The 12,763-nt window shown below is 41.5% G+C and overlaps 1 protein-coding gene across 2 annotated transcripts in view; it reads left to right on the top strand.

Annotated features, from left to right (window-relative positions):
* The first annotated feature begins 3,024 nt into the window (after window positions 1-3,024).
* The window catches only part of SGIP1 (SH3GL interacting endocytic adaptor 1), a 184,889-nt gene continuing 175,150 nt past the window's right edge, over window positions 3,025-12,763 (top strand). For both annotated transcript variants that reach the window (XM_043490671.1, XM_043490669.1), the window contains exon 1: window positions 3,025-3,496. In XM_043490671.1, the coding sequence (XP_043346606.1) occupies window positions 3,436-3,496 (61 nt within the window). In that variant the 5' untranslated portion in view covers window positions 3,025-3,435. The remainder of the gene's footprint in view (window positions 3,497-12,763) is intronic.

The raw sequence follows: 12,763 nt of genomic DNA, 5'->3' as shown, positions 1-12,763 counted from the left end.
CTGATTGATTGATTTACAATATATATGCATTATTATTTAACATTTACATTGTTGTAGTGCCTAGAGGCCTCACAGGGGTCAGGCTCTGTGCTAGGCGCTGTGCAATGCATAGTAGGAGATAGGCCCTGCCCTAGAGAGCCTGCAGCTAAAAGATGAGATATAATGGAGGGATGAGGTAAACAAGAGGACTGAAGCAGGGTGTTGTGAGGACAGGCAACAAAAGAAATTCCTAGCCAACCACTCTGTGATCACAACTCCCTGCCTGCCTACTCCTTGTCAGGTTGCTGGAGTTGGTAGGCATTACAGCCTGGGTAGTTTTGAGGAGGGACGTGAAAGAGGATAAGTTTGTGGTTTTACAGATTTTGAATGGGACCTTAAAAGCAGCTTCCTTTTAGCTATGGCACTTACATTCTTGAATGTGATGATATTACAAATGGTGCAAGGTAAATTGTGACAGATTATAACCTACATGACAAATTTAAAATGAAACCAAATCATGATTGTTTTCAGCTACCAAATGAACAAACGAATCACCAGCCATAAGCAGAAACCTGACTCCTCATGGCCAAGTTCTCATCATAATCAGCTACCTGTAGACTGCTACTTCCAATATCTTCTTTGCTGATCAGAATTGGTGGGCTCTCCAGTTATAGCCTCTTGGTTTTCTTTTCCCCTCTGCTCTTGGGCTTCACGCATGGGCATTTAGTGCTCTGTAAATACCTCTGCAGCCTATCCAACCTTCTCTGTTGAAATTAAACCCAGTAAGCTGTTGTTTCCTTTCTTTATTCTGCTTGTTAATAGTGAATAGATGAAGCAGTCTGGAGGTAAAAGACGATTTATGGGCATGACTTGTGGACCACTCAGGTAACTCCTGAAATCCTGTCTAATTAGTGAGAGTGAATTAGCAACCAGCCACAGAAGCTAATTCTAGATACAATAAAACCTGCAGTAGAGACCGCCTTCTCCTGTCACTAAACCACTTTACATTATACCCACGCAATTTCTAATACACTATTTTCCAGCCTTTAATAAATTAATAATAATGTGTTGCGCACATCACTTATGGACCTCAAACATCTTTCCATCAGTGAGAAAATGTTAATATCCCCAGTTAGTAACTGTACGCCTAACCCTAACCCTAATCCAGAGGTTCCATATATTTGTAATAGGTAAAGTTTTTCCAGATATTTTTTTATCACGAGAGAGGCATTTTTCTATACACATTAATGGGGCTAGCATATTTCATTGTTGTTTTTTTAAAATCAGCTTTCTACCTATCCTTGTATTCTAGTCCATCTTCCCTTTTAGATTTCTCTAGCCAGTGCATTGGGACAATACATTCTCTCCGCTGGTTGGAAATGGTGCCTTCATGTTGCATCAGATTCCTTTAGGGCAGGGTGGGCAAACTTTTTGGCCTGAGGGCCACCTCTGGGTATGGAAATTGTGTGGCGGGCCACTAATGTTCACAAAATTGGGGGCTGGGGTGTGGGAGTGGGAGATGGAGGGGGCGCGGGCTCTGTGGTGGAGCCAGAAATGAGGAATTGAGGCTGCGGGAGCGGGCTCCAGGCTGGGGCAGGGGGTTGGGGTGCAGAGGGGGGTGACGTTCCATCTGGGGGCGCGGGATCTGGGGTAGGTCTGGGGATGAGGGGTTGAGGATGCAGGAAGGTGCATGGAGTGAGGGTTTTGAAGGGTGGGAGGGGGATCAGGGCTGGGGCAGGGGGTTGGGGTGCAGGAGGGGGTCAGGCTCCAGTTGGCGCTTACCTCCAGCAGCTCCTGGAAGCAGCAGCATGTCCCCCCACCGGCTCCTATGTTGAGACACAGTCAGGCAGCTCCCATTGGACACAGTTCTGGGCCCATAGGAGCTGTGGAGGTGGTGTTTGGGCAGCATGTGGAGCCCCATGGTTGCCTCTGTATGTAGGAACCGGAGAGGGGACATGCTGTTGCTTCCAGGAGCTGCACAGAGCCATAGCACGCGCGGAGTGGGGCAAGCCCTTGATCCCACTCTCCGGCTGGAGCTCCAGAGTTGGGCAAGCCCTGGACCCTGCTCCCTGGCGGGAACTCGAGGGCCAAATTAAAACGTCTGAAAGGCCAGATGCAGTCCCTGGACTGTAGTTTGCACACTCCTGCTTTTGGGGCATCGTGCTGCATACTGCCTCAAGAATGCCTCTAATGCAAATCATTTTTTGCAAGAGGGAAAAGGACAGCATTCACCCTGCATTCACCCTGACATTGCTGAAGTTCCCTAGGAATAGGCTTATGGGCAGCACATTAAAGCTGCTGCTTCACTAAGAGACAAAGCACGCAAATAAAATTTTCTCTTTAAAGCACAAAAATGTTTATAGCATGGAGCCTTCTTCTTATTTTCAATCCAATGGGGTTTGTTTATCAAGATTCACCATTCATATTAACCAGCTTTGCTTATGTGTATTACACTATTAAAAGTTTTCAGCCTTTATCAAAATCTCAAAGTATTTTACAACAGTACCATTACCCTCATTTAAATAGAAGGGAAACTGAGGCACGGAAAAGTTAATTGACATGTCTAAGGCCACACAACAAATCTATTGTACAGCCAGGACTAGGAGATCAATTCACTAATACCCTACACCTGCTGTAGCCATTTACACCAGTGCAAAATACACAGTGGGTGTAAAATGCCACCTTCTGATTTACTAGCATTTTAAGACTAACTTTAGTCTGGTACAAATGCCTGCACAAGGTGCAAGGCAATGGTGATCTTACCAGGGCACTAGACCATGTTGCTATAGGATCTAGCTTGTTCAGTAACAAATTCAGAAAGATGCAAATTCACTTTTGAGTGCACCTGTGATGGGGTGGGCTAGGCCCAAAGGCCCCCATCTGGAGGCCTCAGGGTTCTGCCACACTCATCGCAGGGAAGGAGCAGTAGAGGGATCCTCCAAGCAAGCTAGAGTGGCTGCAGGGGAAGCTGGCAATCAGGGCCCAGGAGGGCCATATAAAAGGAGCTGCAGTGGAGAGTAGTAGTTAGTTGCTGCTTGGAGTAGAAGAAGAACTGCAGGACTGGCTGCATGGAAGAGCAGTGGGCCTATGAATGGTTTGCTAGTGGGGACTGGGGGAGCATTGAGGGAGCTCCTGGCTGGTTGCTAGGACGGTGTAGGGGCTGAGCCTGGGGAGGGCTGCTGGAAGATAGTGTCTCTAGGAAGGAATCCCTGGGGATACAGCTCCATGTCAGGGCTGGACTACTTAAAGACCAGAGCCCAGGGAGGGCGAGAGAGAGAGAGTGCCAAGCACCAGTGGACCATCTACCCTGGAAGGGGTTTGTGCTGGTTAACAAGCAGACAGCGTGACTTGGCTGCAGTGCTGTGTCGCTGACAAACCCACCTGAGAACCACCAAAAGGCCTCATCAGAACTAAAGAATGCAGATGTGCCCAGCCAGAAGGGGGCACCCATGAGGGATGGGTGCCAACCCTGTTACAGCACCTCTACGTAGTCACATTTTAACTACAAAGCTAAATGGTAAAACTATAAACAGCAGCATATATAATAAAGAAAAGCAGATCATTATGTTTGATTAACTTGTAACAAAAATGAAGTCATGGGTTTACTGATAGGAAATAACTTCCTTCTAATGCACACAGTCAAGAACTTTTAAATGGAGGTGTCAGCTGGGTGACTTCAGATGATATGATGGAATCTTACCTAGAGAAGGGCAGTTTTTGTACCATCCTAATTGCATAGGTTGGAACTGTTACAATTAAAGTGCTACAACCCTCTAGTGCTTATGCAGTTAAGCTATAACAGTTTATCCCGTACGTTTGAAAGCACCTTTATATCTGTGTAAGGTACCTTTAAATGGGCATAACTAAAGGTGGCACTGAATTAACTGTTTTGGTAAAAAAGCATACCCCCTAACCAAAACATTTAAATCAGCACAAAAACTGAATTTGGGCTAGGCCTTAGGAGCACCAAGCTTTTTTTTTTTTTTTTTTTTTTAAATATACTGATAAAGAGAAGACAATACTAAGGGTGAGATCCCTTCCCCTCCCCAACCTCAGCTCTTCTTTATTGCAGGTTAATTGATGAAGTGGTATAAAGGAATCCTGAAAACCCTGATTCCAGCCAGGGAAGGATTGCCTTAGCACAGGGAATGCAGAGCTTAGCCCTACAGTTGCCTTTCAAGCCCTGCTCTGGTCCCAAGAACTGTAAAGCAGCCTCGGGGTGGGCAGCCATATATATGGATTAATGCCACCTTTAGGCCTTCTTCACCCTGGGTTGTGAGTTAGTGGAGCAGAGTGGAATCATGCCCTGATCCTGTACCTACACAGAACCACATTCACTTCAGTAGGACAGTGGCCCCAAAGGGGCCCAGATGGAGCTGCTTGTAGAGATGGGGCATTGGAAATGAAAAATGTCTGTTTTCTGATTGTCCTCCAGTTCAGACTGCAGCTGTTCATCAGCAGCTGGTATGGAATAAGGCCCCACTCCTGCAAGTTACAACATTGAATTCAGGGAGATTCCACACAGATGTAGGAGTCTACACATGAAGCCCTATGGACATCAGAGTTATAATGTGCAGGATTGGGACCATTGTTTATTTAGGGAAAATAACTCACGTATATAAATATATAAAAAAAACCAGAAGCAAGCAGATACATGTATAGAAATTCATGTACTTTGAAAGTGGGGGGGTGGGGGAGGCGGGAAAGGGGAGCAAATCCTGGTCAAATTTGGGACTGGATTACCTAGATGTTGTCATTTTAAAACCATTACCCATTTTAGCTGAGGCATGTGTTCCCCAGTTAGGTTCATTTCTAGTCATGCCTTCTACTAAGAACAAGAGACCATTTTAGATGCCCACTCCTCTGGAAGGTAGCTGGTCTTCTCTATCAGCAGTATACATCATTATTTACAATATGCTCCCATTTCACAAGGTCACAAGATGTTATGGATATTGCCAGTAAAGTTGTTCTTTAGAGGCAAAATTCATCTGACATGTTTAGAGACGTCTTATAAATTAGGTTCTTGTCTCCCCATTCAACAGGAGCGAATACCTCTGTATAAGCAAACTAGATTCCAAAGGGCGATTACACATGTGATATATAACAGGAACTACTTAATTTTCATGGAGGTGCTCTCCACTGCGTTTCAATTTGTGGCTTCTGAGTCCTAATAGGTCAGGATATGTTATGCTTGTGGATCGCAGCTGTACAGCACAGTACATTTCTCCCTCCTGCACTGAAAGACCTCATCTGACAGTCCTTTGGGGTCATTCAGTTAAAGAAACACCACCCAATAAATCCAGCTCTGCAAATCTGAAGGAAACCATAAATCAAATATTGCAGATGGAGATGGTCTTACAGACACAATTTGGCTGTGGTGCCCTCTTGGAAGTCATAACAGTGGGACTGACAGGGGCAGCAATAAATTAAGTTTCTCTTTTTAAAAGAAAATAGAGGATGGAAGGGAGTCAGGAAGAATGGTGGGAACTTCAAGGGCGAGGGAGGGGCAAGTGGTGAGATGAGAAGAACTGAGTCTGCTAACTGATTCTCACTACTCCTCTAAAGGTACAGTTAGACTTGCCCTGCCTGTAGATAAATGGCTTCTGTCTGGTCGCTTTGGTGAAGATTTTGACCCCTTAAGGAGGTTATAGTCTGATGCAAAAAGACTTCTGAATTCTAAACGTTTGTTATAACAAAAAAAATCTGAATGCTAGAACTAAATTGATTTTAAAAGGGTTAATTTGTGTGAGCTGCAGACAAGAATTGCTCAGTAACTGTTAAGGAAGCTGTAGTTTTGTTTGTTTTTAAATTTAGTATGCTTTGTGCTAACAGCTGTGTCTTATCCCCATCCTCCCTGTTGTGGGAGGCACTATAGAACTAATTCATGCAGGACTTCATCGAACCAGTAGCTATGTTGTTTGAGAGTGATACAGGCCACCATGGTAGCAGAGTATTGCAAAGTATAACCAGTAGCTGATCTAATAGGAAAGGGATTGCAACATTTTCCTACTGCAAGGTCTTTTTTTATTTCAGTTTTTGAATAGCAGTAAAGAATGTGGCTTGCATCCCACCTCTATGTAAAGGCAAAGAGTCTTTAAATGTAGTTCTAAGACATATTGTATTGATTTCTAAAGTCACACACATGAAGACAAAAAAAGTTATATGGTAAATGTATGTCTTGAAAACCCATCTGACATCAGGTACTAGCATCAGTTTCAAGAGCTTCAGGAAGACAAACTGGCTCTTGTAAGTCAGGGAAGTAATACCAAAAGGCATTAGAAAACTTGTCTAACCCATTGGATAGCAAGCGCTTAATGCACATGCATTACAACTTTTTTTCTAAAGCCCCTAGAGAAAGAGGGATTCCCCTTAATTATAAGCTTTGCATTCTGGCTTTTTTTGTTGACAGCTCCTAAAAAGCATGATTTCCCCCTTTCCTATATAGGTGAAACACACTGCTTCTTTCCCTTTATTCACTTCAGGGCTGCGGTCACATGGCTCTAACCAAGTTTAAGGGCTTTTTTGTCTTATTTTAAAGACTTCTTATGAGTTATCTCTCTGAATCTAATTCAGATAAATGTTCAAACCAAGCAAACGCAAAAGAAGAGGGAAAAAATAATAGATTTTCCCAACATCCCTTGGGACCACCTGGTGGGCTCTTTAAAAGAGTGAAGGAGGCACATGCCTGAAACTTGGGGGGTCCTTCCAAGCTGCCAAAACTTCAGCACAGCTAGTGTCTGTCACAGGTAAGAAAAATTATCTCAGATTTCACTCTTCTTGTTTTTATTGTATGGCTTGCTTTTTGGTTCAGCATGTGCACTTTCTACCAGAACTATTAGAAGTAATAACACTTCTCTTGTGTGTCATTTTCCGCTTCTGAGAGGTTTTACAAACATCAGCCAATTAATCCCCCAGCGTGCCTGGGGATAGTCAAGTATTATCAGCCCCACTTTTTAGAAAGGGAAGCTTTGACTCTCCATGCCTTTGTTTCCTGTGTCTATGGTAACAGCTGGGGCTAGAACTCAAGTCTTCCTGGTAACCAGTCCTGTGCTCAGGTTACTATGTCATGTTTCTACCCATAGTTTCTTACCTTCTTCTATTTATCAAATCTTTATTATATTTCTAGTTTGAGAAAGGTGTGTGTGAATGAGAGAAAGTGGTATGAATGAAAAGGACAAAACAAAATATAACCGCCTACCCACAACTCAGCAACTATGTTTAGTTTCCTTTACACACTCAGGGCAACGGTTTTATAATGCTGACATAATAGTCGGGGAAGAAGTTCTGGCTTTTTTTTTAAGACTAGATAGGAAAATGGTTCAGATATTTTCGAGGTAGAAAGTAGGGAAATATTCTTTATTATAAAAACAGTTTTAAAACATTCTACAGTCTGAATCAGAAAGTTGAAATCTGGCATGGAAGTAGTTTTTTGGAATGTGGTTTTCTTCTAAATTCAGTGTGCAGTTAAGGCGGTCAGTGGAGCGGGGGAGTCTGAGGCTGATCCAGCAGCACCTTGGAAAAGTGAACTGAAGTTGGCATGAGTTGAGGGAAGATCTCTTTGCATGTCCTGGCCTCAGTCTAATGGTTGAGAGGGGTCCTCTTGTGGACCTTTAAGTTTTGCAGAAGGAGCAAGAGATGAGCTGACTATATTGAGGAAGGAGGGTCTTGGGATACTATTGACAGTGAGAATGGACTTCAGTGGAAAACATTTGTGCCTTTATGTGCTGGGATCATAGAAGTTTGAATAGCACCAAACTCTTGGTTCATGTGGAGAAAAAAAAACAACTTATGTAGGGTTTAGAGTTTTCTATGCAAATCTACTTTCAATTTCAATGGCCCTTCCACTTGGGCCCTCAGTCTTCATTCCCCTAAACTTCTGTAGCTGCAAACCTGCTTAAGAACACAGGAGGTTCTTGCTTTTTGATAGCAAGTCAGTGATTGAGGTTGCTCTTGTTGTTTGGCGCTTGTAAGCTTGCTCTGAAGTTTGGACCTCTGAAAGCAGGTAATCTATAGCTCCTAATTCTCTCAAGATAGAGGCTGATTTCTGTACAACCGCACCCAAGGACCTAGGTATGTACTCAAGTATCCAGCCTGGGCTGCCACACCTTCGCTGCTGCTCTTGTTTGAGCTAGCTACAACAAAGCTAGCTCAGATATGTCTGATTGCAGAATGGACTTACTCTTAGGAGGCCTGCAAATGTGTGGGGCAAGGAATTTCAGGGGTGACTAGCAAAATACTTTCACTTTCTGGAATTTCACTTTTCTGGGGTTGGAGGAGAAGAAATTCCATTAAAAATTTTTAGTGTCTGAAGGTTGCACATTTAAGTGCATTAAATACCAGGAATTAAAAAGTTATAGTTACACATTTACTTGTTTCATTTGAGAAATAGAAACTACATCGGTAGGTAGAAGTGGCTTCAAATTATATTGTACCAGAAGAGAACTATAATTATTATTTGTATGTCAATAATCTTTGGAGGCCTTAATGAGGACTGAGGCCCCAGGGTACTGTGCTCTGTAAATCATATAGAATGTCATTGTCCCTGTCCTAAACTCTGTAAGACCCCAATCCTGCAAGAGGGGCTGACCATTCTCATAGCAGGATTGAGATCTTATGCATAGTACATACCTTTACTCATATGAGCAAAGCTGCTCATGTCATAGGTGTCTGGTTAAGATGCAAGAAGTGAGAGTAACCGAACAGGGGGAGGGTGCAGAAAGATGAGGGTAACAGTAATAAGATTATGCAGTTATTTATGGACCAGCAATATGCACAGCCTGAGTCTATGAAACAATTAGCTTTCTTTACTGTTTAATTAAGCTTTTGCTTGTTTCAACTGTTTTTAAATCTCTGCATATTTCTATTTTTAAATAACTTTGTCAGTGAGCGTATATAGTAAAAATCTTAAGCACAATTATCAATAAACAGAAATCAGATATTTGGCTGATTAAGGGACTCAGCTGGCCCTTGTCACTTTAAATATATTATCCTTTAATATCCACTTACCCTCTCCTGCTAGAGGAGCAGTGAGGAATTCAGAAGAAGAACTCAGCCCCCCAGGTGTGGTTACTTGTTTTGGTGCCTATAGGGGAGATGAGGTCTCTTGAAACTTTAGCTATCAGTCAAGAAGTAAGAAGATGACTGAGCAAATAATAGCTAGAGAGTCTGAACAAGGGAGCTTCTGGTGGGACCTCCATGTGGTGTCAGCTATTTAAGTGCTATGTTTATGGCTTCTGTGTACTGCAAGTTTCTAGCAGTCTTTTGTCTGCAGGGGCAGGGTCATTTTGTGCCGCAGGGCTTGAGTCTACTGCTGGCATGCACTGTAGAGAGGGGGAGGCGTTGGCGTTGTGCTCTCTTTGGAGACTTTATTTTTATTCATTCTTGTTTGGTTTGTTTCTTTTAATCTCAAAATAGGTCACTCAGATGCAAAATATGTGGTTGTTCATTATCCATGGGGGGAAAACCTAACCCTTCAGGCTGCAACTAAGGTATGCCAGAAACTTCAGGGAATTAATGGAGCAGCTGTGTCCTGAATAGGAACTTTGTGTGTGTAACAAAGTGACAGTAAAGAGGGAATTGGAAGAACTTTTTGTGTCAGGGATCAGCTTTGTGTAGGTTTATGATGATAGCATAAAACATCACAGCTCTACATAAGAGAAATGAATGTTGTGAAGTGTAATTGAACAATTCTGTTAATATTCGTGTGCTCTGCTTGGAAGTCAATTAGCTCATTGTGCTGACATACAGGGATGAACCAGAGACATCAGAGACTGGTGTCTGTCAAGTTTCATTTTCAAAAGCTCTTAGAAGATACCCAGCTTCTATCTTTTACATACAAAAGGGGGGTGAATTTCAAATACACTGTAAAACATTATTTGTACTTCAGACCCAAGAAGCTCGAAAAGGTCACACTAGTCAAATCCGACACCAATTAGACAGGCTGAGTGGCTCAGTTGATTTATATTATATAGCCTTTACTGTTTTATGTTCAAACATGGCTGCATTTCTAGATTGTAAAAGTGTATTTTGAAGAGCTGTGTTTCCAATCGACTGTCTAATCAACATCTCCCTGGCTCTGTAGTCTGAAGATAGACTTGGATAAAAGTGTTTTAGTGAGGATGTTTTTTCTAGCACAGACAATAAATTAATTAAATTAAATTAATTTATTAGAGCATAAGCTTTCGTGAGCTACAGCTCACTTCATCGGATGCATCCGATGAAGTGAGCTGTAGCTCACGAAAGCTTATGCTCTAAATTTGTTAGTCTCTAAGGTGCCACAAGTACTCCTTTTTCTTTTTGCGAATACAGACTAACACGGCTGCTACTCTGAAAACTGTCAAAAATAACAAATTAGTTCACATTACAGAAATCACTTGAAACAAGCAATTTTTTCTGAAGTGCCACTTTAGTCAATGGTTTTATACCAACCTAGATAGTTTTTTTTAATTCGTATAGTGAAATGTAAATCTCATGATCCACAGCACACTAAATGCCAAACTAAAGTCCCTTGCCTACAGTAATGTATAACCCAAGGCACATTAATACCAGTCTGCAGAGTACATACATATCAGAATGCACAAATGGTCACTAATTGTGAGAAATCTGTTTTTCAAGCAAATGGGGAGGAATCAATGAAATCTGCTTAATTACAGCTTCTCATGTCTAATTAGACATTCAGCACGTAAGACCTCTTTCATAAAGGTTCTGTTTTTTGTTTAAACTAGCATAAATGTATGAGCTTATTTTTAGTAAACATTTAAATTATGGTTTCATGAAATGATTGTCAAACCTTGAACGCTAATATGTAAACAATTCATTGGCTACCTAGTTATTTCCATTAATATTATGAGATTTATTTTTGCCATATCCTGACTGGGGATGAAACTGATGGACTTAAGCTTTATTTAGCAAATCCCTCTCCATTCAGAATCTAAAGCTCCTTGTACTTGGCAGTCAGTGTCCAGAAGGTACCTTGTCTATGAAGCCATATGGGGAGAACCACTGGGAGCAAATAGAATAGGAGGAGCCAGGCATGCACAGGCTACAACGGGGGCCTGTCACGTGTACCTAAAGCATGATTTTATTTTCAGATATGAGTAATGTGTTTGTATGACTCATTTTCTTATTTTCCAGTCAGTCAAACTTAGGCTGCTTATATATAAGCTGCAAAAGCATTTCCTTAAGGGTCCAAATGACAATTCAAGCACTTCTGCTATCCAAATATTAGTAAACACAGTTTTAAAATATTATGAAATCCTGACTTGACAATAATTACAGCTAAGCTACTTTAAAAGGATGGCATGCTGGCAGGGCATGCTCTGTGCAGGATCTTTGGGTTTGGATTTGGGTTCAGTTCATCAGAGACCGGATTTATTAACTTTATGGGCATTTCTGGAGGAGGCAGATGGATGGGGTTGTTAATGGGCTTCCTGGTTTAATGGGTTAATTTGGGAAAATCTGATGAATAAGTTATAGTTTTACAGTTTTGTTATGAATTATTGTCTTAAGTTTTGTAGAGCACCCCGAGCTCAGGAGGATGTTTAGCTAATCTGACTCATGTATGCATTTTAATAGTATTTATTTAAAAAAATTGTCAGAGCAGATTAAAAAGTAAAAATTTGGTTATAACTATTTTACACAGACGGGCACTCATTCAGTGTTGTATACTGCATGTTAGGTCCTGATCCTGTGAGATGCAACTACAAGTAGAGTCAACATGAATTGCAGGTGCTTGGTACCTCTTGGGATCTCTCCCTAGCCATTTGTTACGAGGGTTTGGCACTGATTGTCCTTGGTGTTGAAAAATCCATACAATAATATTTCGCTCTTATTCAGTGCTTTTCATCCATAGTTCTTAAAGCACTTTACAAAGGAGGTCAGTGTGATTATCCTCATTTTGCAGGTGAGTAAACTGAAGCACAGAGAAGGAAAGTCACTTCCCTTAGGTCATCTAGCAAAGCAGTGATAGAGCCAGGAACTGCCCCAAGATCTCCTGCGTCCCTATCCACTAGGCTACACTGTCTCCTCTGTAAACTAATATCGGCATTGCATGCTGCTAAAATAATAAGACTGATTCTGTCATCTTCCAGTGCCCTCCTTAAACTAATGTAATAAATGTCAAAATAATATGGAGACCACTGTAACTTTCAGAAATAAAATTCTGACACGTTCTCCCAGGCTGCTTCTATAACTCTACTGACAGTAAATATAATGTATTGGCCTATTACCCAGCATGGGAGACAGGTTTGCAGTAAAAGTCATGCCTGTTTTTAGTTGTTTAGAAATATTGATAGGAATATAAATCTGCAAAATAAGGCACCATGTGTTTTATAGAGAGAGCAATAGGATTTATATATAAGTAGGACTGAATTTTCCAAATTGGAAATATAGTCACACAATACTGAATGCATGAAACAGCACTTGTGCTAAATGGTGTTAGTTTAAAACAGCTGTAATTATTTCAAAGGTTAAAAATTTAACAGTATGGTTCTGCAGACAGGTTTAACATTTTCTGTCCTTTTAAACTAAATGGAGTTGTACAGAACCTATACCAGGGATGTCCCACTGGTTTTTAACTAGATCAGTTTAATATTTTTTGCAGTCTGTAGAGTGCATAGAGAGTTAATTTGCATATTTTAAAAATAAATGCAAATACCATTTTAGTGCTTACTGAAGTGCTCAGATATTTATACAGACAACTATGTAGATGTTGGGGTCTGTGTGTGTGTGTGTGTGTGTGTGTGTGTGTGTGTGTGTGTGTGTAAATCAAGATAAATGAAGGTAG

This window comes from Dermochelys coriacea, chromosome 8 (assembly GCF_009764565.3).
Source record: "Dermochelys coriacea isolate rDerCor1 chromosome 8, rDerCor1.pri.v4, whole genome shotgun sequence".
In the NCBI taxonomy this organism is placed as follows: Eukaryota; Metazoa; Chordata; order Testudines; family Dermochelyidae; genus Dermochelys; species Dermochelys coriacea.
Note: the sequence above shows the minus strand (reverse complement) of the source record. Positions and strands in the feature narration are given on the sequence as shown.